Source organism: Atractosteus spatula, chromosome 6 (assembly GCF_055471065.1).
Source record: "Atractosteus spatula isolate fAtrSpa1 chromosome 6, fAtrSpa1.hap1, whole genome shotgun sequence".
Taxonomy (NCBI): Eukaryota; Metazoa; Chordata; class Actinopteri; order Semionotiformes; family Lepisosteidae; genus Atractosteus; species Atractosteus spatula.
Window position 1 is genome coordinate 4,123,319 of NC_142711.1, and position 25,726 is coordinate 4,149,044.

General features: G+C 43.9%; 1 protein-coding gene across 1 annotated transcript; it reads right to left on the reverse strand.

Moving 5' to 3' along the window:
• Positions 1 to 778: 778 nt before the first annotated feature.
• Positions 779 to 24,770, reverse strand: twsg1a (twisted gastrulation BMP signaling modulator 1a). Its single transcript, XM_088918368.1, has 5 exons — positions 24,663 to 24,770; positions 23,286 to 23,429; positions 10,585 to 10,684; positions 6,748 to 7,011; positions 779 to 5,087 (listed from the first exon to the last, which is right to left on the reverse strand). The coding sequence occupies exons 2-5, from the start codon at positions 23,409 to 23,411 to the stop codon at positions 4,906 to 4,908; spliced, it is 672 nt and encodes a 223-aa protein (XP_088774494.1). The 5' UTR covers positions 23,412 to 23,429; positions 24,663 to 24,770; the 3' UTR covers positions 779 to 4,905.
• Positions 24,771 to 25,726: the final 956 nt, after the last annotated feature.

Genomic DNA, 25,726 nt, shown 5'->3' on the forward strand with positions numbered 1-25,726 from the left:
ACTGTAAAAAGGCGCCGTCCTTCGGATGAGATGTAAAACCGAAGTCCTGACTTTCTGTGGTGATTAAAAATCCCAGGGTGTTTCTCAAAAAGAGTAGAGGTGTAACCCCGTCATCCTGGCCAAATTTCCCCCTCATCTTTACCCATCATGGCTTCCTAATAATCCCCATCCCTGAACTGGCTTCATCACTCTGCTCTCCTCCCCACTGAGAGCTGGTGTGTGGGAGAGGACTGGAGCATCATCCAGGTGGGGCTGCACACTGGTGGTGGTGGAGGGGATCCCCATTACCTGTAAAGCAACTTTGAGTGGAGTGTCCAGAAAAGCGATATACAAGTGTCACAGTTCAGTGTCCGTATTTCTCCGTGCGCACCAGTGCGTGTCTGTGTTTGGCACGTGCCACGTTCAGACAGCTGCCCGCTCTCAGGCCCTCGTGCTGCTCCAGGGGTGGGCTGTGGTGCCAGCTCTGCTGGTGCGGAGGTGGGGGCGCCTCTTCCGGGTTTCTAGGCGAACCCATCCCTAGGCCAACACCACAATCCAGAGCCAGCATCTGCCGGGAAAGAAGGGACAGTTTCTTCCCTGGGACAGCAGAGAGTCCTGGTGAGAAAGCCATCTGGGAACATGAGGATCAAGAGATGTGAAAAAACCCGAGCTCTCCCTGGAAGTGTGCTGGAGTCGGCCTGCCAGCCAAGAATCAACCCCAGAACCCACGAGCTGTGAGACAGCGCCGCCTGCCTCAGTTTCCTCACCCCAGAACACGTTGATTACTTTCAAAAAACTGTTTTCTGGTAAATGATATTCTTTATTTACAGCACAAAAGAAGAGACAATTCAGATTTTTCTCACAGAAAAGATGTGAAGCAAAAATGTTTAAGCACAGTCGCCTCCGTCTGAAATGACAATGTTGCTGGGTCATGCTTGCTAGCATACAACGAGCCGGAATAAATTGTTCAATATGTTGTCGCAATGACACCAGTTACAGTCACCACCAGAAAATCAGATGAAAATATACACAGAGCAAAGAAATCATAGTTCCCAATGCATTGCAAGCTACCCTGAACACTGTTGCATTAATGAAATGCATCTATTTCCCTGTGCCAACTCGATAGAACCATGTGATCTTATCCACCTCATTCCTCAGAGAAAGGGTCCTTTGTAAGGCTTCTTGGCAACCAAAGGAAAAACTACACAGCGATACTTTCGTTTCTATTCAAGCGAACGCTGGCATCATGGTAAACACTGAGAGCTGAGCATGTACGCCAAGCAGTATTTATTTTCCCAGCTGAAGGGTGTAATTTGCTAGCAACACAGAGACCTCACTCCAGCCAGCTCTTTTATCTCACTGCTGGGACCCCTGTGAGGGACAGATGAACGAGCAGGAACTATTCCCGTTCACGGAAAGAGTTTGGTCTCGTTACTTGCACACTCTCACAGTGGAAATCCCCACGGCCGCCGTTTTTTGAAGACCTCAAATCAAAGAAAAAGCCATGTAACAGTCATATTTAGACAAACTTGCAATGAGTGGCAACTAATTATTGTCAACACAGAGAATACCTACCCTCCCTGATAGTGCCTTATTGGAAGACAGACCACAAGAGAAGTCTGAAATGACAAAAATCAGGCAGTGGGATCGAAAATATTGTGATGCCGAGAATGTCAACCCCAGTCTGATGCATCGTTAGATTTATCGGTGGAAGAAAGTGCTTTATTTACAGCACTCCTAAGGTATACGACTATAACAGTCTAAAACATAAGAAAGGCCTCAAACGAGAGAAGGCCATTTAGGCCATCTTGTACATTTGCAAGTAGGGCTGCTGGTAGGGGATTGAGCAAAGGATCTTGTCCCAACTGCCATTCGAGCAAGAAAAAGAGAGTTAGAGGAACCTGTTCAATACTCTCACAATGCTTTGTACAAAGTAGCAACTCCTGGTCTTAAGAAATAAGATAAGATCACTTTATTGGCCATATACAATTTCTTGCATTAGGAATTTGTCTTTTCACATACCCCAGCTTGCTCTCCATGAGACACACAGACAGGGAGAGAAGCTTGGGGTCAGAGCGCAGGGTCAGCCATTTATACGGCACCCCTGGAGCAGTTGGGGTTAAGGGCCTGGCTCAGGGGCCCAACGGAGTAGGATTCCTCTGCCGGCCGCGGGATTTGAACCGGCAGCCTTCCAGCCACAGGCACAGATCCTGAGCCACAGAGACACCACACCACCTCTCGTTCTTGGGCTGAAATGCACTTTCACGTCATTTCCGCTTGTGTCTTCAGAGAAACAAACAAAAAAAACTACTCAGAACATTATGACTTGGCTATGATAATAATCCACACCAATTATAAAATAGCCATAAAAGCAATATTTTCTGCTGTTTCATCCAATTTGGAACTCAGAACTATTCTATCTCCCATCATATAACTGTGAAGACAAACACCAGCACCCTCATGAAACCATCGGAGACAGGAAAAAAACAAAATGAACAGGCTACTTATGTAAACGATGTGGGTGTTTATCTCAACACCCTTCACACCTTCTATTGCCATGGGAAAGCAATGGAAGGCAACGAAAATGTTAGGATATATGGTTAAAACTTAAATTAAAAAAAATGCTATAATAAAACTGTGCAGTGCGCTATTAAAATGTCACTCAGAATATTGTCTGCAATTGTGGTCACCATATCATAAAAATCGATATAGCTGGAGAAGACCAGTCGGATACATTCTGTGGCTTAAAGGAATGTCCTATACTGGCAGACTGAAGGTACTGAACCTTTTTAGTGCTGACCAGAGCAGACATGACACTAGAACTCGAAATCCTCACAGGCACTGACATGGTGAAACCAGCTGACTTCTTCAGAGGGCAGAAGGAGCAGTGGAACACGAACCAGAGGACACAAGCAGAAACTACCTGGAAGTGCGTTTAAGACTGAGAGCAGGAGACACTTCTCTACCCAGAGGGCCGTGGGAGCATGGAACTACCTTGCTGAAGCCCAAACCCCTTAAGATCCCTTGAGTCGAAATCTAAAAATCTCAAAGGACAAACTGGGTATCCTCTTGTCTTTACATAGCAGTAGAATTGCCGACATTTTTCTGAACCACTGAATCCAGCGTGCAGCAGAGGTTTAGTGTTTTGCCACATAACATTCATTTGAACCTGCTTTTGGTTGATTGTTTCAGTTAAAACAAAACAACTAACAATCTGCTAATTAGGAACCAGCTGCTTTTAACTTCACAGCTGAGCTACTGAGAGCTGTGCTGCATCACTCTGTCAAGCACAGTTTACAGGTGACATAGTTTACCAACTGATATACAGGTTTTCCTCACCAACCGTGGGACCTAAGCTCTTTAAAACTCCTGTGATGGGCAAACGCTTGAGTACAAGACAAATTGGGGTTTAGGGTCTGTTGAGCCATGTTACTCATCAATGGCTGACAGAACATGAGGGCTTCTCCTTTAAAAATGACAAACACCAATTGTGTGAACACATGTATGCACAATGGAACGTTATTTACCCTCAATCCCGAAACTTCAAGATTGCAAAGGAACTGAATATACTTAAAAGAGTACTGAAATCACACGTACGCTATTCTGAAAGACATGCAAGTGAGTGTCCAGTTGGGCAGAGACACACCGGTACAGGAGGGAAGCAAGACAACAGTGTCGTGAGCTGGAGGAGAAGGAGAGCCACTGTTTGAAATTTCAGCAGGCAGAACCGCGTCTGTATACACTGGGGTATTTGTTTTCAGCAGCTGTTGAATGAGCCGTGCCGACAGTATCCTTTTGAACAGAATGGAGCTGGGAGTGGTGAGCAGTACACTGACCAGAACTACAATATTTAACATAAAATGATTACTACTTGTAAAGAAATACCCAGGAAAATGAAAACTTATTTCTAAATTGGTGCTTAAGACGCAAATACCCAGGACAATTAATACATATTGCTAAGTTGGTGCTTAAGGTGCAAGAGCTGATAATTGGTTTTTAAAATGCAACGGGATCCAGTAAAATAAACGCCCCAAATCAGGAACTAAGCAGATGTGCGACACAGAGAGTTCTGATAAAACCCGTAAGACATACATGCACCTGTCTTGGGGCTTTCATCACATACCTGAATCCACGTTTCTGACATTTATAAAGCATCATGAAGCAAAAGAATGATGGCCTGGAGCAGTAACACACGAGTTCCTCTGTGGAGATAGAGTTTAATCATTTCTGCTCTTGATTGATTAAATAAACGTGATTTTGGATTATATTAACTTTTAATATAATGGGTAAAACAGCATTCTGTACACTTACTGTATGTTTAACCAAAACAAATGACAGTTTTGGAGGAAGGTCTAGATTGATCAAATACCCTAAAATCCATAATATTACCCACAAAATCCCAAACTTGTTGATGATTCAGCTTCAATTATTACAGGCATTATTCTGCATTTCTAGGTCCACCGAGTTAGTGATTCAGATTGGTGTGAGAGATACCCTTTGTGTGTATAAATACAAAAACACAACCAGTGACAACCAGACCCAATAGCATTTGTGTTTTTATATACAGACTATTGCTCCATTTTAACGCCATTGTGATTCGTTATGGGTATGACAACATCCCGTTTCTTTCCGAATACCATCCAAAAGACATAATATTTTTAAAATTACCTTTTTTTTTTTACAAAATTCAAAACCCACTTAAGAGTACTGCTGAACGGACAACACCGGGAAAGCATCTGTATCCGGACAGGCTCCGCCAGCGTCGATCTCAGGAAACCAAAACAGAGCTCCATCTCGAGTCGGAACACATCATTAAAAAAAAAATCTAAAAATGTACAGCAAACGTGATAAAAATGCACAAGGGTTTGGCGGGGTGAGTATTTTACATCTTGATGTGGCAGCAGCTCCCAGGGTCCACGGCGCGGCTCAGAACATGCAGTTCATGCACTTGACGGACTTGCTGCCGTAGTCCAGGCACTCGGGGCCGATGCACTCGCAGCAGGCGTTGTGGAACCACCGGTACTTGGAGCCGCCCATGGACTCGCAGTACAGCTTGCACTGGCGGATGGACACGCAGTCGTCGAAGTACACCACCGTGCACAGGTTATCTGGGCCGGAACAGAAAGGGCTCGTCAGCGCCCCCTGCCCGCCCTTCGGGGCGAGGGAGGGGTGCCGGGAGATCGAGAGCAGATCTACCGCCGAAATCACGTCAAAATCAAGCTGGAGCTCTCATCCCTCGACCCATCATTCCCACAAAAACACCGGTCACGTCATACACCCCAGGGAGCGCAGAAAGGGTTCCGGGAAAGGATTAAAGAGTGCCAGCACACTTCTTTTTTTTACAATTACAAGTTAAAGCTTTTAAAACCATCAACTTTTGTCACTAACGAATCCCTAATGAGGCCTTTGTTCATTCTTAGCAGTCTGCGGTCAGATGTCATAAAAATGATTATGAACCCCTGAAGACAGAGGTAGTGAAACACCACATGCAGCTTGCAACCTTAGTTTTAATATGCAGCTTCTAAAGAAAATGGAAGACTGTGCAAGTTAATTGCTACTTAGAGTAATTTGAGAACCGAATTCCTCCAGTAGGTTTGGTAATTGGTGGTTTATCTGTTCCAAGGTGCCTGGTCCTCCACAATGCATAAAAACTTAAAAATATCACTGCTTTCAATTTCACACAAACATTTACCTAGTTCAGCGAGTACTCCATCATCATGCTTTTTATACATCTTGACAGCAGCTAAAAAAGTTCTGCCACTAATACACTTGGCACAATAAGAGCTAAGAATCAGACATGGTTCTGGAAACATGCCAGTCAGTGGAACAGACCTAAAACTGTCAGGATGAGAAAAAATCAGACAAATTCAAACTTTGGGTTAAAAACGTTAGAAAGTAATGCATTGAACCTCTACCCAGAGTAGCTCATGAAACTACTAGCCACACACACAGCAGGGATGTCCAGCACTATTCTGTAACCTTGTCCACCAGGGCCAGAAAGACCAGATTTGACTGTCTGGCCTTATTGGTCTGGTGGACGTCTCTCTCTGCAGGAGTGAGGTTTAATGAATGGTCTGTTCTGAAAGAGAACGGAAGAGGGTCAAAGGTTCAAAATGGAGCCGGGGAAGAACGTAAAAAAAAAATCCAGATCAGGATCAGTTAGGATCACTTGCATCACACGAGTCCTAGAGTACAGCAGGAGCAAGTGTACGTGTGCTTTTGTTTTAAAGCACAGAGGCCTTTAAGACCCCCAGAAAGGTGTTTAGTAACTTGAACACCTTGTGTCTGTGATCCACTGGAATTTCAATATGTTCAGCTATTTTCTCTTCACTCTTTAATGCATTTAGGATGTTCCTTCCAGTTCTGACATTTAGAATGTTACGTTAAAAACATCATGACTAAGCTGTTTCTCAACTTCAGTGCTTGACTCGCACTGTCGTCCTCCGAGAGACCAGTTTCAATCTTTCAATCCGGATTTTCCAGCCCATATCCCTAACTCCTGGACCCTCAGCGTGTGGCATCTTCGCGGGAAGACATATTTAACATGTTTTTGGCCATTCGCTTCCGTTCCTTCACTGGACATCGATCCTAGAGGATCCTCTGGACACGCCAAAAAAGTGTCTTTGGCCATTTAACCAATTAAATGGAAAACCCTTTTCCTGGAAACAGTTTGAATTTACAGTTACTCAGAAGTTTTACCCGCAGTTTAAAAGGAATGCAGCGTGCGCTTGGTCAAAGTTAGGAAAGCTGCCCCTGAACCGGGCCCACCTCTGGTGCTGTCGTAGCGGGCGTGGATGCTGTTTTTGGGCAGAGAGATGTTCTGCTGTGGGTCCTCGCGCTGTCCCAGGAAGGAGACCAGGCTCTCGTGGTGGGAGAGCTCCTCGGCCACAGGGAAGGACACCACCATCATGTTGATGGGCGCGTCGCCCTCCGTCAGCGCCCGGAACAGGGAGGGGATGGGCCGGTGCAGCTCCTCCACTGTGCTCTTCGATGTGGCCGGCGTGTCGCTGTAGTTCTTGGGATTGCACATCCCTGCAGGGCGGGAGACGGTGTCAAAAACACACTCGAACCAGTAGGACCCATCAGCCAGGGGGAATCCCAGAACTGGGTTAAAACTTGGCACGATGCATTATAAATATTAATTTCACTTACAGGAATTATGATGATAATTCCTTATACTTATATAGCGCTTTTCTGGACACTCCACTCATTTACAGGTAATGGGGAATCCCACTACCGCCACCAATGTGTAACCTGGATGATGCGCCAGTACACTCACCACACATCAGCCGTGGGAAGGAGAACAGAGTGATGAAGCCAATTCATAGATGGGGATTATTAGGAGGCCATGACTGGTAAAGGTCAGGGGGAAATTTGGCCAAGGCACCGGGTAACATCCCTACTCTTTTCAAGAAACACCCTGGGTTTTTTAATGACCACAGAGAGTCAGGACCTCGGTTTTACGTCTCATTCAAAGGATGGTGCCTTTTTACAGTATAGTATCCCCATCACTGTACTGGGGCATTAGGACCCACACAGACCGCAGGGTGAGCGCACCCTACTGGCCCCACTGACACCTCTTCCAGCAGCAGCCTCAGCTTTTCCCAGGAGGTCTCCCATCCAGGTACTGACCAGGCTCACACCTGCTGAGCTCCAGTGGGCTTCCAGTGGTGAGTGCAGGGTGATATGGCAACTACAGTAAGCCTCAAAAGAAAAATAACCTTTCATAATACATCATGCGTGTATTTTTTTGTTTAGAAAAATGAAGTTTAACCAATCTTGTATATTGATTAAATGTATCAATATTTTCTAATGATCGCTCATGTCTGATGGCGATGCGCTAGCAACTGTTCAATAAGCGCTACGTCACCTCACTTCTGAAGGGTCTAATTGAGCACAGGGGATAAGGTGATGTCAGATCTGGTTAAAATGAAGAAAAAGAGAGAAAGGTCTTGCCCTGCTTATCAAGAGCAAAATGCCTTTCTGCCATCTGTGTGTCTGTAAGTTGGAGCAACATCACAGGTGGACTGGACTCCATTCTCAGGCTCTCTGAAGAACAGGAACTCATGTAAGTTATCTACTTATTACACAGTTTGATTGTTAAGGGAACTCGAGTCTGTGAAATCTAAACGTTTTTAACATTATTACATCTCTAGAAATCACTTTAGGAATCCCTTGCTTTAGAATTTGAGAGCTGACAATGAAACGTTCCCCCATATGAAGCCTGCTGGACTGGGGACCTCTGCCGTCAAGAACGAACAACACCGTACAAAAGGACGAAACCTCCTCTTCCTTGTTTCCATCTTAAAGAACATCCCTCCCTCCCAAACGCCAGGATAAGCCTCTGCTTGTCACTCGGCACTTCAATCCTGCATCCAAGTGTGCAATCCTAAAACAGATGTCTGGGGTAGCCTTTCCAGCGCAACGTGAGGAAAAACGGATCTCAAATATAATCATTACGTTAAAAAAAAAAGTTAATTCCACATCATCAACAAGTTGAGCATTAGGTCTTTTCTTAAAACTTAAGAATAACTGATAGTTGTAAACAAGCAGTCATTTTGCCCATCATGCCTGTTTGGCGTCTAGGAATGTGGTGCTTGTTGATCCCAGGAATCCTGTATCCAATGGTTTCACGAAGGTTGCTGGGGAATTAGCGTACAGGGCTTGACATAGCAGTTTGCTCCATGCACCCGGCACCCTTCACGTACAGGCTCTGGGTCTCAGTGCCGAATACACTGCTTTGAGACAGTCGAGCACAAAGCAAGCCAGTGGGTTGGGGTCAATCCACCCAAAGAGATTCCCATCCTTTAACCAGTGGAAAATGTTCTTTTTAGACCTGGAGTCCACAGTAAAGAAGGCTCTACAGTCAGCATGCTACATACTTCACACTGTTACTCTTTCCAGCCTGGACTTCACCACCACTTGGTATACTAAACACGTAACCAAATACACAGCAAAACAAAAATATCCAGGACTGGCTAGGTTTCTGGTTAAGATTCTCAAATAAACCTGTTGTGAGAAGTATACAGTTTATTCCTTGAATGAAATAACTTCCAGCCGCTACAGTCAATAAGCTAGATGAGCTGAATGTCTGCTGTGTCTGTGTTATGTTCGCTATAGTTTTCTGCAGCCTACGCAAGATCCCTGCAGAGCCTGAAACTCCAGGACAGGTTTTCCATCCTTCTTCTCCCAGCCTGTCAGACCGAGATCGGGAACATCTGGAGAGAAGGAATGCCGTCCTTACGAGGGAGGAGCTCGACGAACCCAGAACTCGCCCATTCTCATGCCAGCCAGCCTGCTCCCTCTCTCACACTATCTTACACTGAAAACGTCAGATTCCTTGTGCAGAAACCAGTGTTTCCATTCATTTACTGTTTTCAGCATCCATAACTAACTAAATAAAAACTATCCCCACTACTATAAGAAAGGATGCAGGTTAGATATTTAAGAACTACAATTATTTATTATTCATCAAACAGGTTAATGGAAGAATTGAAGCAGTCGCACAATGTCAATGTGAGTACTACTATAATTAATCTGTCTGGTCTGCACAAAAACTACTAATGACTATTATTAAAAAATACTAATTATACAAATATGCTAATATCCAAAACACATAGAACCCCATTCATATTTAATAATGTCATTTTAATCTGTACTTAAATAACAGCAAACTATTCACATTTGATTACAAGACCAGTTTGCAGACAGAAGCAATTTTTGTTGCTATATTCATTGAATTGCATTGAAATATCAAAATGACACCTGAGAAAACTTAGTCAATGAAAAAGAATGTGATTCAAATGTATGCAGCCTTTGGAAAAACATGATTATTTGTAAACAACTAGATTTATAACTGCAGATACACCTAAGACAAATGTGAGGCACCTGCACAGGTGATTAACGAACTACGCTCTGTTGTTTGCATAGTACCACACTGGCAGTTCTTTCCTGCCTTTTTAAGAATGCCGTGTCCAAGAAAGAGGAGTTCTCTCCACCTGTCTCTGTTAGCCACTGTTCTGTGACACCAATTACATTGTAATCTACAGAATCATCTATTTATAAACTACCAAAAGGCATTTCACGCTGTGAGCATTTCAGTTTTTAATGCACAATAACCCTGAGAGTCAGTAAACCTCAAAATGGGGTTTAAAATCCAACAGGCATCCTAACCAGTATGGAACTATTTTTATATAAGCTCCTGGGGTTTATTTTAAACACAAACAGCAGAAAACAGACAAGAATGGTCCAATTACTCCCACTGTAACATAACAGTGGACATTACAGTACGCTTCTAGAATTCACTTTATTATACTTTGTATATCATGTCTCGTCTGAAGCAAAATTTCTTAGTCATGAAAAATTCCAAATATTCCCAAAGAGCTGGCCTCAAGGGTCAGGAAACAGTACTGGCTGGATCTTGATTTGCAAAGCCTCAGCGCCTTCAGAATTGGGTAGCTTTAGGAGGATAACATTCTTATACTAACATGAAACTGCGCGTGTGTGTGTGTGCGTGTGTACGCGTGCGTGTGTGTGTGTGTGTGTGTGTGTGCGTGCGCGTGTGCAGTACGCAGATGACACACAGCCCTGGGCTGCAGTACTCACCCACACAGTCACAGCACTCCTCCCAGAGCGAGCCCAGACACAGCATGCACTCCTTACAGCAGGAGCAGTTCCCATCCGACGGCCTGCACTGGCACAGCTCCTGCGCACACACACAGCCACGTCAGAAAGAACACAAAAAAAACAGGCCCGACCGCAGCTGCAACACAGGACGCAGAGGCATTGTCCACACCAAAAACCTGAAAAGCATTAAAGAAGCTTCCTGTACGTCCCGGGGTTAAATAGCGTACTTTGTGATTCTGGAGGAAATCGGGGTGGCAGCTGGGGGGGGGGTCTGTACCCTCGAAGTCTAGGGGTCGCCCAGCAAGTTTCCACTGACTTAACACCCTCCTGTGTAAGAGCCAGAGCCCTGCTGGAGAAGCTCTACCTGCACACTCCCTGAGACTTTATAAGAGTTCATGTGCCATTATTCCCATTTTTGTGCTGCTACCCTGGATGCACACCCTACATATTGCAGTGCCTGAAGATGAATTTTATACTGCATCATCTGAGAGCCTGTTATACTTCGCATTAACCACTAATTTATTCAGCTCAGCCATCATCTAAGGCAAATTGCACAAAACCATCACAATCTGCATGCTATTTGCCACATGTTTTGAGTTAGCATTCCTTTTATATTGCTGTTACCATTTCAAAGGTAGCTTACATTTTTATTCCAATGATGTAGTTCCAATTTACAGTACTGTACAGCAGTGAGATTTGTGGAACTGAATAGTTTCACTATCCAAAATACTTGCAAACACATACAGACCTGAGAAGTTCGGAACAAGACAGAAAAGGAAACACAGCACCGATGCTCAAGGCAGCCAGAGTGTATGCCGAGTTTACAGACGGGTTGTAATAATCAAATAATATGTACCAGCACACTCAGAACTTCTTCATGCTTCCATGTCCAGACAGGCCATGGCTGGGGGGTGGGGGGGGCTTCTGGTTTCACAGACTGATTTTCAAAGTTATCACTGAATATCCACTATACCCAAATACCAAATGCAAACTTCTGTGTCACTTTCAGCGCGTATGAGCGAGTCGTACCAGCCAAGACCCTCCACCCAATCCAGCCTCTCCGAGTGAGGACTGAGCTCATCCAGCTGTTTCATGTTCCAACCTACCCAGGCCGAGAGATGTTGCCATTGAGAAACATTATTCACCTGTTAGTAAAACTCACCTTTTTACAGTTTCAAAGCTCAGAATATTTTATGTACAATGTTAACATAAAGCTTATATTTCATCGGCCCATTTCGGCCGACGAATATTTGTGTAGCTACGGTGTATGTACTGTATATAAAGACATTTCATTGCCAGCAGCTACTGCTGCACGCTGTATTGTTGAGCATTTGATAAATAAACTTTGATTGATTGATAAACTTTGATTGATACATGGAAAGAAAGTATTTAACAGTACCTTTGTATTTAATAACACCTTTGAGGCATTGCTAAGTTTACCTTATTTACTTTGTCCACTCTGAATCAATCCTGTTCAACATGAATGAATCATTATGTTTACTGTCATTTGTGTACTGGGGCAGACGGTATGAAATGTATTTGGTAGTGTAAAGCTTTGAATAAACCGAGAATGGTATTGCCAAGTTTTGAGTCAAGCCTGCTCAACATGAATGAACATTATTTGTCACTAAATTTGTGCAATGACAGACCAGAAGAAATTCCATTTCATTAAACTGAGTGGAGAAAGATTTCTTTTTAAAAAAGGTTCTCTGAGAACATGCACTGAGCCACAGGAAAAGAAGCATCAACAACTGAAAGTGTTTTTACCATGAGCCATGTAACCAATGAGTGCTGACATGCAAAGGTGTCCCATTACCCTGCTTATAACGGAGCACCTGAGGTCCACAGCTGCTCTTCATCACTAAAGCACAGTCCTGGAGGAAGGGCTTAGGGCTTAGCGCTTAGTCCAGTGTTTGGGACAGTCTTTATTCTCCCCTTGTATGAGTCTTCATAGAACTCCAGCACGTAACTTGACACCTCTAGGATGTCTTCACGGAGCAGTGGCTCTGTGGCTAAGGATCTGCGCCTGTGGCTGGAAGGTTCGTATTCCACAGCCGGAAGAGGAATCCTACTCTGTTGGGCCCCTGAGCAAGGCCCTTAACCCCAACTACTCCAGGGGTGCTGTATAAATGGCCGACCCTGCGCTCTGACCCCAAGCTTCTCTCTCTGTCTGTGTGTCTCATGGAGAGCAAGCTGGGGTCTGCGAAAAGACAAACTCCTAATGCGAGAAATTGTATTTGGCCAATAAAGTGATCTTATCTTCACACGGAGAGCTGCTGTCTAACATTACAAAACATGAGCTTCTAACCATGCTGAGCTCATCTGAAGGGAGTCAGCCTCTTTCTCCTCCCACACTTAGCACACCTCTGGTCAGAGCCTGCCAGCTCCACTCAGACACCCTTCTCGGTCACCCACTTTCAAAACAGTCTGCTCCTCCACTGAGACCAGGCCTTTCTTCCCACTGAGCGGCCAGACTGCCGGCTACCGGCTGCTCCCTGTCTGGGCGCTTAATCTCACTCTTACCTCCCGGACCACTGCTGTGCTGTCTTCTTTGCTAAATTGTTGGATTAGTCTGTGCCGTAAAACACATTTCCCCCAGGAGATAATAAAGGTGGAACTGATGTTATCATCTGCATTTTCCCTCTCTCTTTCAGGTTCTCTGCAATTCTGATCTTAACCCACACCAGTCTGAACCCTGCTCCCTTTTGGCGCCTATACCTTTCCTGTATGAGGAAGAAAAATAGGACACAGCAGACAGCTGCTACCCAGTGCTGCACCGTTTGCATGAGCACTGCTTGCACAAGAAAAATGGGTTCACTATCCTCTCACACATTTCCTTCTGATCTTACAACTAATCTTTTTACTCTGGGAACTCCCTGTGTCCCGTTGTTCTCGTATGCACACGCACTGCTCTGTGTTCACGTGTAAATGTGCGCTCTTCCTCCACTCCCACACATTGTCTTGATCTATTTGTACAGGTTGGCTGACAGAATAATCTGTTTTCTCGTCTTGAAAGTTAAAGACGTGCTCTCCCTACACACCCACATCTTCCTCATCTCTTGATCTCCGACCGATGTGCTTCCCTTGCGACTCTCGTTAACCTGCCCCAGTGAAGGATGGAATGATTTATAAAATAAAAACTGTAGGTCATTCTGCAGAGCACATGCTTGACTGCACCAATGATGGGACTGCAGGCCTCTTGCATTGGCAAACAACTGGCAGGTCTGATACAGATCACTGGGCTGCAGTGGACCCCCTCAGTTATGTGTAGAGTTATGTAAAGATGGTCAACACAAGGCTTGGATGTACTGAATTCTGAAAAGATTTGCATTCAGATCGAACAACTTCAGGTTAAAACCACTTGGCTGAGAACGCCAAATCTACTGAAAATTACTGGTTTTACTCACCATTTTACAAAAGATACTATGAGGATGGAAAGAATTCAACGAAGGCCATCATTTAAAATAATCATTTAGCCTCTCAATCTGAAAATCTTAACGAACAGACCTGTTATCCAGACACAAATCTTTGCGACGCAAGCCATGAGCTGCACCATATAATTCTTCACCCAAAAGTATGATCTCACTTCCACAGCAAGTCCCAACAACACGGTACATGGTTTGAGAGCATTGAGAGTATAACCAGGTGTAAAAAGGGGGTAAAAGCACAATTTAACGATTTGTATTGGTTCTTTGACCAAAGGGTCTTACAGGTGACCACCATTACATTTAGCCAATAGAAGAGCCGTTTGTTCCGCAGTGCTGTCCAATCACAGGTAAGAGACATGGCCTTCCTCAGTGCTGTGAAGACTGCAGAAACACCGAGCCCCTAGTTAAAGAAAAACTGCTGTTCTTACAGGGCTGTCCCACTGTTAATTAGCAGGTCACTCTTTTATAAGAGGGAAAATGCAATTATAATTTTAAAAAATGCAAAAATGTTTCCAGGTTGACCAAGAATACTCAGACTGATATGTTTCACAACATATGAATGAGTTCACTTGTAGCGCTAAGCTAAGGCCAAAAGAATATTAGTCTTTATATTTCTGTTCAGTACATTATGTTTGGCGATTATACTGGAACTTCAAGGGTAAAAAAAAAAATCAACCAGCTGTTTATGTGCAGTAATGATAAAATTATCCGACTGGTCCTGCAATCCTACTGGGCAGATAACTACACAGAAAGGCAGAATCATACAGTGCCTATTAAATGTTTGCAGAATGAAAAAAATTGGATGGTGATGTAAACCGTAATCTTTTTTTTTCCACTAGTGCATTTGTTTTAAAGAAAAAATTACACGCCTACCTCTAACAGCAAAAAAACAGGACGAAAGGACACAAACAGAATGGGTGTTTTTATTTCAGAAACAGATGTAACATCACAAAAAAAGTATATGTATGGAAACCGATTCATCGAAATCCAATTTATACTACTAGGTACACACTTGAACAGAATAAAGACTCGGCATTTCGTGTCTCACTGAGGAACAGAGCAGGGAGCTATAATAACTGAAATTTGTTTGAGGAAGCTTTCTAAAGCATGTAGGAAATTAAAAAATGCACTTAACGGGCTTTGCAAGTTAAAACATTTTACGTGCTCACTCCAGGCCTTTCCTAAATAAGAAGCAGGCACTGCATTCCTCCACGTCACGGTCAGGGCTGCTTCAGGAAGAAGCAAAAAAAACACCTTCTTGGTACATCGAAAGCAGCCTGCCTGATGAATGCAAGTCTTTAGATATTCAGTTTCTCTGAAGCCTTTGCCCTTGGAAAGATCTCTCTCACCGTGAGCTGTGTAACGCGCATTTCATTTCTTTTTCACACACAAGATTCGTTTCAGGCCCTAATAGTTCTGCAACTATTTATCAATCTGTGCATTTGGCTTCTTACTCTAAGCAGGCACTGGAACAAAGAGCTAGTTCTGCTGCAGCAGTGAGTAATCTGTTCCACATGTGACAACAGCAAAAAGGGCATGGTGTCAAGTTTTAAAAATGCAAACATTCAAATCCACATCTACCAACGCTACCGAAATGAACGACGTACCGGAGGAAGCCTGAATCTCAGGAATTCCATTTTTTCTGATTTTTTTTTTTGCAGCAAAACATTTAGTCGTAAGATCTGTTTCTTTTTTCCTTTCCCTGTGTGCTTGTTCCAGCTGACTGACTTCCTGGCAGATGAAAATGTTGCGTATAGGGGTTTGTCTCGTCCAGAAAAACCGATGAAAAGGTCCTGAAATTTATAGCTTCTAACCCCAGCCACATGTGTGTGAATAAACTTGACTGCTCATCAGCAGTTTTATGTATTTTTACACGACCCCTTATTTCACATTACTGCCTTCCACATAGAACACAAAAAACATTACAAATCGCAAAGGCTACGGGTCATGAGGAGGTGGCCATTTAGCCCATCAGCCTAGTTCGGTCGTTAGGAGCTCATTGATCTCGGGGTTTAACACAGACTCTCCTCAGGGAAGCCAGGGCTCCATCTTCACGAAAAGGGCTGGGCGGCCTGTTCAGATGGCCTACACTCTTCCTGTAAAAAAACGTCCTCTTCTACCCAGTTTGAAATGTACTTCCACACAGTTTCCACCTGTATTTTGTTTCACACTAGATCTTGAGGATGCGCAATAGATGGACTATCTACTTTTGTGAATTTGGACAATTTGAATCACGTCCCCTTGTTGCACTCACTGCTCAGGACACAATGATCCAGTACTTTTAGACGCTAGATTAGGTTATTCGCAACATAACATAACATTCATTAAAAACTATGTTTTAACATTGTCTTTTTCTTATTTGCTTCCACGTGTTGTCTTGCAAGATAATGATATGTCAACATAGGTATTTATAGTAAATCTTTTATACACTTAAATTCTGAACCTTAATAGCGCCTACCTATCTGAGGTAAACTTTCAACTTGCTTAAAAATGGAAAGTTTTATGTTTTACTTTACGAGGTAAATTACTCCAAACCTGTTTGAAAGCCACAGGAGTGATTAAGCTGCTTTTAAAAGTTCTTTGCTGACATGCAAGTGTGGTTTTTCCTTTGCCTTGTTATCTGCCTGGTTTGGTGTTTAAATACACCTTAGCTTGTGTGGATTGCAATTCTGTGGTGAAAATACTTCGAGAGGAAGCTGAAATCACAAGACCTCAAACAAACTCAGCATTTGGTGTGGAGAAAGTCGTTTTAGTGAAATATGCACAGGCCCTGCTGAGCAACTGTGTGTGACTTTCAAACTGCGACCACACCCTAATAATCGCGGTTCCTAGACAGCTGCAGACACGGCTTTCTGTGTCAACTTCAGAGACCGAGGCCTACATACTGCGCTAACCGCTACTAATACAAATATTTTAACAGAAAGACAAATTACAATAGCGTTTAAAATACAGCATGTCCTGAGACAAGCAGCGTGTCTCCTGTAATTACACAGAACATACATCTTCACTTGAACAGAATACACGCCTTTCACTTTTTTCAATCATACCACTAACGGCCTGTAATGTAAAACCTTCTGACAGCTTAACTAAATAAGAAGGCCAGATGAAAAGTTGTGTTTCAGATTGATTTTTGAAAGAAGCAAGTAGTGATTTGGAGGTTCCGCAACACGCATATCAATGGACAGAATAACAGTTTCAGACTAATGACTGCACTACATGTTGCATTCACATAACATGCAAGTTCACACTTCACACACTTTGACAATTAACTGTCACAGAAAGATTACCCATATGCAAAGATCAACACACTTGGGTCAGAAGCCGCTTAAATTTTGATATTGACAACCCAGGTAAGGCTTTCAAGAAATACCCAAGTATTTATCGTCTGTGAACACTGAATACAGCCGAGTCTAAACAGATTATAAACGTAGATTAACAGTAACACTCATCTTCACTGTTCTCTGACTAGCATCACGAATTCTCAACTGCTGACAAACAACCCACATACTCCATCTGGAGAGCTGAAATAATTACTGAAAATATGAACAGTTAGCAGCAGGAATAAAAAAGCATCCTTTTCCTTTTTCCAATGCGGCCATCAGTGAATTAAGTGCCAGTAATCTATCAATGGATGACAAACAAAAACCGAAGGAACCGCTGTGCAGCAGCAAGTACTAACAAACACAGAAGGGGAACTTCTTACCCTCAGAGTAAGTAATGGAGATAGCTGTTATAACATATCATACAAGGCTGCAGGTCTTGTACTCGGCTGAAAATAAACAAAAAAGAGTGTTTCCACCTCCAAGGAAGTTGCTTCAAATGATTAAGGAGACACAGCCGACACATGACCGCGTGCCGGTGTGACATCTCATCAGGACAGCCGAAGAGGAAGGGAGGCCCTCGAGTCAGACCTGCCCTAATGGTGCAGTTCCTCCACAGTCCTGAAGCCATTAGGGGCTGAACTGGTGGAAAATGGCCCCAGTAAGAACTTTCTGCCAAAACACCCCAGGACAGGAACGATCCGACCCCGGCTGTATGCGCCTGGGAGACAGAGGGAACGTGGAGACTACACAGTCACCCCGAGAGGACCCCAATGCATGCGATCCAACACTGGGACACCACCGCAAGCCCTTCAAAAAATATACCTAAAGAAGCTTCACAAAAAGTAATTGTATGTGCAGTCAAGAATTTTCTGCGATACCTGCACATGGAAAGATCCAATCAACACAACCCCATCTCTGCATATTTTGCAGGTCTAAAAATCCACTTTGCTTCTCAAGAGTTACATTGACACGAGTTTCTGGAAATACCTTCAACATTTCTTTTCAGTTAATCACAGGAGTTCATCTGCATTCCACAAAGACATATCATAAACTCCCACACCGAGCACGGGACACTGAACTGAAGCACTGAATTCAGAGGGGGAAGAAAACAAAGTGAGCAGCGAGCAACAAGCCACAGCTGCTGTTGGCAAGATACAGAATCCAGTTTCTTCTTTCGGGGTTTCCTGCAGTAGTCGCAGCGGGGCCCTGGTTTCCATTCCTGGGGTGCTACCTGCACGGTGTTCGTATGTTCTCCCCGTGTTTGCGTGGGTTTCCTCCAAATGCTGGACCCTGGCGTGTGCGTGTGCCATGGAAAGGACTGGCTTCCAAAGGGTATCCAAACTGGTTCCCAGTGCTTTCTGGGACAGGCTCCAGGCCAGGGGGATGTTAACGTCAGCCCCCACACCCCCCTCCCCGAGCTATCTAACTGCTGGATTACTGTACTGTCTTGTGAACCCATAGTGATCTTACTGTTACTAAACAGTATTATGCTGAACAAGCTGTAGTCAGAAAACATCTGCTACTGTGGTTGTATACAGGATTCGTCAGAGATGAAGAGCCCGAGGAAGAGCTCTGTGCTTGAAACGCGTTGCTACTGGCCGTTTTCTTTCTACGCGTCTACGTGACACACCTGAAGAAACGTTGTTTCGCTTCTTCTCTTTTCAGCATGGATTAAACCTTTCCAGCCTAGGAATGCTGACACAGCTGCCTACTTGAAATATTTTATAAAAGCAAATCCTACATATATGTAATGAAAATGGCCTGAAAACCTGCATAATTGTTTAAACCTTAATCATGCACATGCAACTCCTGGAATAAGAGTTATAGCATAACCTCCAATCAGAGGCAAGCAAAGTTACCCCAGAGTAGCCTGACGAACAGCACAGTATAGTAGCGTCTCGACATCTGCAAATATAACATTAGCAAATTTGATGTGGCGACGGGGTTTTGGATTAAGCAGAGCAAAGCCTGATAAAACTGAGCCAAAGGCTGCAAAACGCAACTTTAAAAATGAGCTAACAACACGCATCTACAGCTAACTAGAGACAGACGGGGACTGCGAAACAGATCTACCCAGCAAGGGAGCCTAGCTGCCATTGTACGTGCTATTTGGCACGCGCACCTCGGCGTGGTCTCCTTTTAATATTGCGACGAACACTCCAGTTCTGTGTGAGCAGCGTGGGGAGTGACAGGCCGGCGATGACTTTACAGGCGCACTCACGTTTTAACTGCCCATTTCACTACAGTGAGGCGTGATAACCACAGACGCAGGGAGAGAAAGTGCAGGCATCCCCCAGACACACAGAGGAAGAATTCATGTCGTTTATTTTAGTTGACTGCTTTAAGTTTGCGATTACTGTTTGAGATGATCAATGTTATCTTAATTAACTCAAAGCCAATGCATTAGTACTTGATCATATAAGGGAGAGTTACTTACATGGTCTTTTAACCATGCATACTCTATCCTGTAATAATATACCACATTATGCGATGGTATAGGGGTAGACAATTATATACGAATTTGGCAATTTTGCAATGGTTCTCGGCAGTGAACCCTTGAGACCCGACGGAATTGGCATTATTGGCCCTTTAAAAATGCTGACCCCACCCATTTTCATTTTAGTCAATATTATCAAATACAAATGTTCAAAACCTGTTTCATGTAAATCAAGTTAAATAATACCAGCACGCCAGCTAGGTGCAAAGTTGGACCAGTTCTCCTTGGCTGCTTCCCTCAAGCTCCCTGGGACTGCAGATGGCTTTCGAGTCTTTCCAAAGATTCCCAACAGGATTCAAGTCAGGACTTCCACTTGGTCATTCACAAGACATTCCCTTTGTTATCCTTGAGCCACTCCAGTAGGTTTGGCCTTGTGCTGCGTCCTTCTAAAATGTGACTTTTTACCCCACTTTCCAGTCTTTATCAGGCTGAAACCAACTCTTCTCTAGGCTCTTTCCAAGGCACTGTCGCCTCACCGCTCATCACTGACCAGAGTCCTCGGTTTGGAAAGACGCCCTGACCTCAGCAGTGTCTGACTGCTACGACGCGGCTCCTGCTTCTTGACGTTTGAGAGAGCTGCTCAGAGACCTCAGTACTTCTTGCATCCTTGCCCTGATCTGTGCCTTTTGATGAGGTGGCTGAGCCTTTGCTTGAAATTCACTAGCTGACCATGGGACCTCTTTGTATTCTGAAATAACGAGAACCACTAATGTTGCACGCACACTAATAGTGTGGTTTGTTAAGGTCATTTAATTTAGGAGCACAAATTTCAGTTTGACCCAGTAAAGAATTTTAATACTTGTTTGATCATGACCTTTCCATATTTCTCTTGTATTATTTACTACTTTGTAAATAACTTTTTTTTTCTTTAAATGTGGTGTGTGTATAACTAAATACTATTACAAAACGTTATGACTACCAGCTTTAAAATAACAATGTGCTTTTACATTTCTAATTTACGTAGCAAATGAATGTATCCTAATACTTCCTGTCACCGAGATGAACACAAAGTATTTTTTATTCTAATATAAGCAAACGTCTGCACTGAATAATCAAAACCTTAAGTTTACAGTCATTTATATTAATCTCATAAGCACAAATGCAATTTCGTTGACTCGTCTCCTTCACGAGCAACTGAGCAACAAAGTTCATTCCTTCTTCCTTTGACTGGACATGTCCAGAACGGTCTTGCCCAGGACTCAACAAGGTTAAAGGGTTGCCCGTTAAGTCCTGCGTATTGCACCTAAAGAGCAAAGTGGAGAACCTCTTTCCATAACTACAGCCTTAAAGACCGATGTGGGGTCTCAATGCGTCAGGGCCCACTGAGAAACAGGGCACTTTCAGCATGGAAGTGAGAGGGTCTGTAAATACCTGTCTAGAATGCAGGAGGTCTTCTGCCAAGATTATACAGGTCACAGCTTGGTTCTCCACACAGAAAGAACAGGCCTATTAATTCCACTGACTTGCCACTCGGCACTCGGAGCTGGCTGTAGCATCCAGAGCAATAACGGGAATTTGCACCAAAGAAATGACTCGTATTTAAAATGAAGACACATAATTGTAATCCTATTTTCCGGATGGTACTCCTGAGAATGCAAGCAAATGTTTTAAAACTTTTTTTTGTTGACCTTCTGACCCCTAATTAGTAAAGTGCTTGCTTCAAGAAGTTATAAGATTTGACACAGGGTGCGTAGGACTGGGAAATAGTTAATGATTAATGATTAATGTGCAATGTTTGACTCATTTTCAACAGATAATTAAAAAGCAATCAAAAACATTTTAAAGACATTGATTTTGTGATTTAGCAGACTCTTCTTTGCAATTCCTGTCATTTTGACTGTTAGACACTGGCAGTAACACCTGCCTGTACATGTTCTATCAAACTTCTAATTTTCTGAGGATGGGAAGTTAGATTATATTTCAAAACCTCCAAACATACAGTCAGAGTAAAAAGAAAAGAAGGTTCGCAAGAATTTCTGTCTGCATAAAAACTAAGGCTGAAAGGCAGGGAAACACGTTTTGTTAAAAAGAACCAAGAACCACAGAACCCTCCGACCACTCCAAACACTAAATTCACAGACACGTCAAGGGTATTGTAGGTTACAACTAACCGGTCACTACAAACGCACGGTTCCCACCTTCGTAAAGTCACTAACATGGTACTGTCTGCGGACACGAGATATAAGCCAAGGTCAGAGAAGACCATGCGACTGCCCACCCCAGACGGAGTAAAAACACTGCGTGAAACGCCAAGCTAGTGGATATGGGGAAGTGTTTACTTTCACGGCTTATTAGAAATCATGTGCCAGAATAACTTGCTCCACTTTATTTTAAGGCCAGGTAGGCTGACGGACAGTAATTATGGCCATTTCTTTAAGAGTCGTTGAATTCCTGTGCTGTGGGGGAAGGAGGTCACATTAAGCGCATTTAAACTCCTGCTGGGAATTTGTCAGGGTCAATAAGATACCTGAGGCAATTTTTTTTTATGTAGATCTAGCTATAGAAAAGAACGAAGAAGAAAATGGACGTGCCACCTGGAAGAATGCTCACAGCAAAATCAACAGCACAGGCAAACCAGTGTAACAGGGGAAATCGACACATTTGAAACTCAAGGATTTCTTTATAATAATAATAATAATAATAATAATAATAATTGCTTACACTTATATAGCGCTTTTCTGGACACTCCACTCAAAGCGCTTTACAGGTAATGACAGGGACTCCCCTCCAGCACCACCAGTGTGCAGCCCCACCTGGATGCTTTAGAGCTGTCAGGTCTTCATTAGAGGCACAGAATCTTGCCAAGAACCTCTCAAGACATCTCCAAAGTCAGAAAAGTCTGACAATGTGCAGGAGTCAGTGATAATGATATTGATCAATAACCAAACCCAAAGCACTAGAACCGCAGCATGCCAATCTAGTAAAACTACACGGGATATTGAAACAGACAAATGTCTTGAAGTGATATTTAAAAAGGACAACAGTCATCAAGACTCGGGCAGAATCGGAGCCAGAAGCTCCTGGACCTGCTGTAGCTCCAGATGTGGGTCCACACAAGAGGGTCTGTGGCCCCTTGAACTGCACCTGGTATTCAGCAGAGAACGAAAGCCTGAACCAGCAGTCTAGGGGCCGGTCTATACCCAGCCATTAAAACCTGCAGGTGACAGAGCCAGACCCTTCGGTCCCTTGTATAAAAAGCAGAACCTGAAACATCTGTCCTAGATTTCACTGGGATCAAGGGCACTTCACAGAGGGGGGGCAGGAGGAGTGAGCCGACCCCTGGGTACGTCAAGGAACCAAGCTGCAGGTTTGGGGGCCATCCTGAAGTTTCTTTCAGTTCCTTTTCCGAAAAAAAATCAAAATAAAAACGCCAGCCTCCCGAAAATGCAACACCACCCACAACCAGCCGGACACACAAGGTTGCCCCCTCACCTGAATAAGGCACTTGCTGACATCGCTGGCGCACAGCGCCTTGTTGCAGGCTTCCGTCTGCGACAGTGCCGAGAGGAAGAGCAACAGGGCGGCAGCTGCTGGTATCACGGCGTGAGCCGACCTCATCCCTGCTGCCGACACGACCTGGACCGACACAGAGAGCAGAGAGAGCGGGCGGCCCCGTCACTGCCGTCGTACTGCTGTACCGGGGAGCAAGAATCCACAGTACAGTAACACGAAAACACTGAAGCGTGCGTCATATGTTTCATATTTTAGAAGTACCCAGTTGCTGGGGCCTGCAAGCATATTTTTTTGAAACATAAAATTCATTTAGCAATGCCATCGTGTCTTTAACTTTTAAAGATGACATAACAGTCTTTTAAAAACAATGTATCGGTGTTACCGCCATACTGTTCCAGGCACTTTGAGAGCTTCAGACCTCCAGGCAAACCGATACAACACAATCAGAGGTTTTCCATGTTCATTGATGAACTTTCATCAGAGGGGCTCGTAGATTAAAGAATTAAAATACGAGTTCTGGCACTGGAATAAATACCGAAGCTGTGCGAATTTTCTCAAGAATGTAAAGATGGTAAAACGCATAACAAAATAATAAATGACTGAAACTTAAAAATTTAATACCAGCAACACTAAAAACAAATTTCCATTTCCCTCTTTAAACGGAGGTTTAAAATGTAATCCTGATTAGAACTACGCACAAACAATTTTCTGCACAATCGCAAGCAAAAAATGGTCTTTAATTTCACAATTCAAAAGTGAGAAGTTAAGAAGTAAACAATTCGTGGACGTTACGACTTCCGAATTAGAAGTTCAGTTTTGTCCTGATTGCAACTTTGGGAAAGTTCGAGCAAGGGTTAACAAGGAATACAAGACATTTACTTTTGCCGCAAACACGCAAAGCAACAAAAGCAACGAAAATACGTCAGATTTCTATTTGGCACAGAAGACTTCAAGGATCGACAAAAAAGTAAACAACAACAAATGTAAATAACATGCAACTCTCAAGGTGTTACCGTGTTTCTGGTACTTTCGCATTGTTTGGGTACAGTAACTTAGTTACTTTCTTACATAAGAAACAACCAAGTTTAACGTGTCGAGAAAACGGAGGCCATATAAGGGCTACTTTAAAGAAGCAAACGTCCTTTAACACAGCTTTAAACCTTAATCCGAGTTTGGGGATTTTTATCGGCCTTTCTCTTGCACGTTTGAAGAAGGCGTAGCAGAAAGCGATCACCTTTGCCGCAGCACAGACGCCGCGCAAGAGCGACCCCAAAAAAATACGCACAAGGTCCGTGAGAACACAGACGATTGAGCTTCTTCTACGGGTTTTTTTTTTTAAAAAAAAGAAAGACTTACCCAGGCGAGCTCAAAACGTTGATGTATCGATTAGATAAAGGTTATCTGCAATCCTCCCCGGCCCCCCTCTCCTTTCACAATGAAATCATTGGCGGACGGGCTCTCCCGCTGGCGAGCAGCACAAAGCGAGAGCGCGGCGGCGGGGAGCCTTAAAGACACACAGACCATTTTCAAGCGGCGGCGCCGCTCCAGGTAACAACATCGCACGGAGAGCTGGCGGGTTGCAGGAAGGCGTGTGTGTTCAACCCCATCTTCGGCGCCTTGTAGGATTTATTTTTTTAACGGACTAAACGAAATACAGTCTGCCTTCACACATTTGCACGCAAATAATAATAATAATAAGAAGAAGAAGGACAATTTCCCTCCTGTTTAAGAGCTCCAGTGATTGAGAGTCCAAACGCCGCGGTACCTACCGGACTGTTGCAGTCTGCATTGTGTTTGCGGGAACACATTTTGTTTAATGGGCTTGGGATCCCAGTTTTGTAACTTCCATAAAGCATCACACATTCACCCCCTAGAGGGGTGTAAAACTCTTCACAAGCAAATACGACATTGTGAACTTTTTGTGATGTCTGTCCTGTCTCCCTCTGGACCAAGAGGTTCTCGGCTCGGCGTCTCGGATGAGCCGGCCGTCCACCCTGGCACCGCGCAGCCTTTGGAAAGTGCTCGGGTGCTCCCAGTTATGCAGCACAGACGCCACTACAGGCCTGGGTGTCTTGTAGAGCCCGTGAGCGGGTTGCTATCCACTTAATATCAAGGGCTGTTGATTAGCTGTTAGGCGCTTTCAGAAAGCCCCTCTCATTTTAAACGGGGGATGCTTGGTTATATACCCCAAAAGGGCTTTGGGTGTCAATTTTTAGTCTAAATCCGTGCAGCTCGTGATTCGGCTTGCCCGGAGTTGCCTGACGGGGAATGTCCCTTCTAGCTCAAGAAATTACGTTTCAGACGAAGTTTTCAGGCGAGGCGACAGGTAATCGCAAATAGCACAGACGCAAAGAGTCAAAGGTTCCCGGGCTCCTGTAATCATCGAACAACTAAAGGCGAGAACTTTATAGCTAATAAAA

Excerpts from the sequence above, each read along its gene's own strand:
- twsg1a (XM_088918368.1), bottom strand. The coding sequence starts at position 23,411 with ATGAGGTCGGCTCACGCCGTGATACCAGCAGCTGCCGCCCTGTTGCTC. Across the intron at positions 7,012-10,584 it reads GGAGTGCTGTGACTGTGTGG|GGATGTGCAATCCCAAGAAC; the intron begins GTGAGTACTGCA and ends CCCGCCCTGCAG. Across the intron at positions 5,088-6,747 it reads CCGCTACGACAGCACCAGAG|ATAACCTGTGCACGGTGGTG; the intron begins GTGGGCCCGGTT and ends GTTCCGGCCCAG.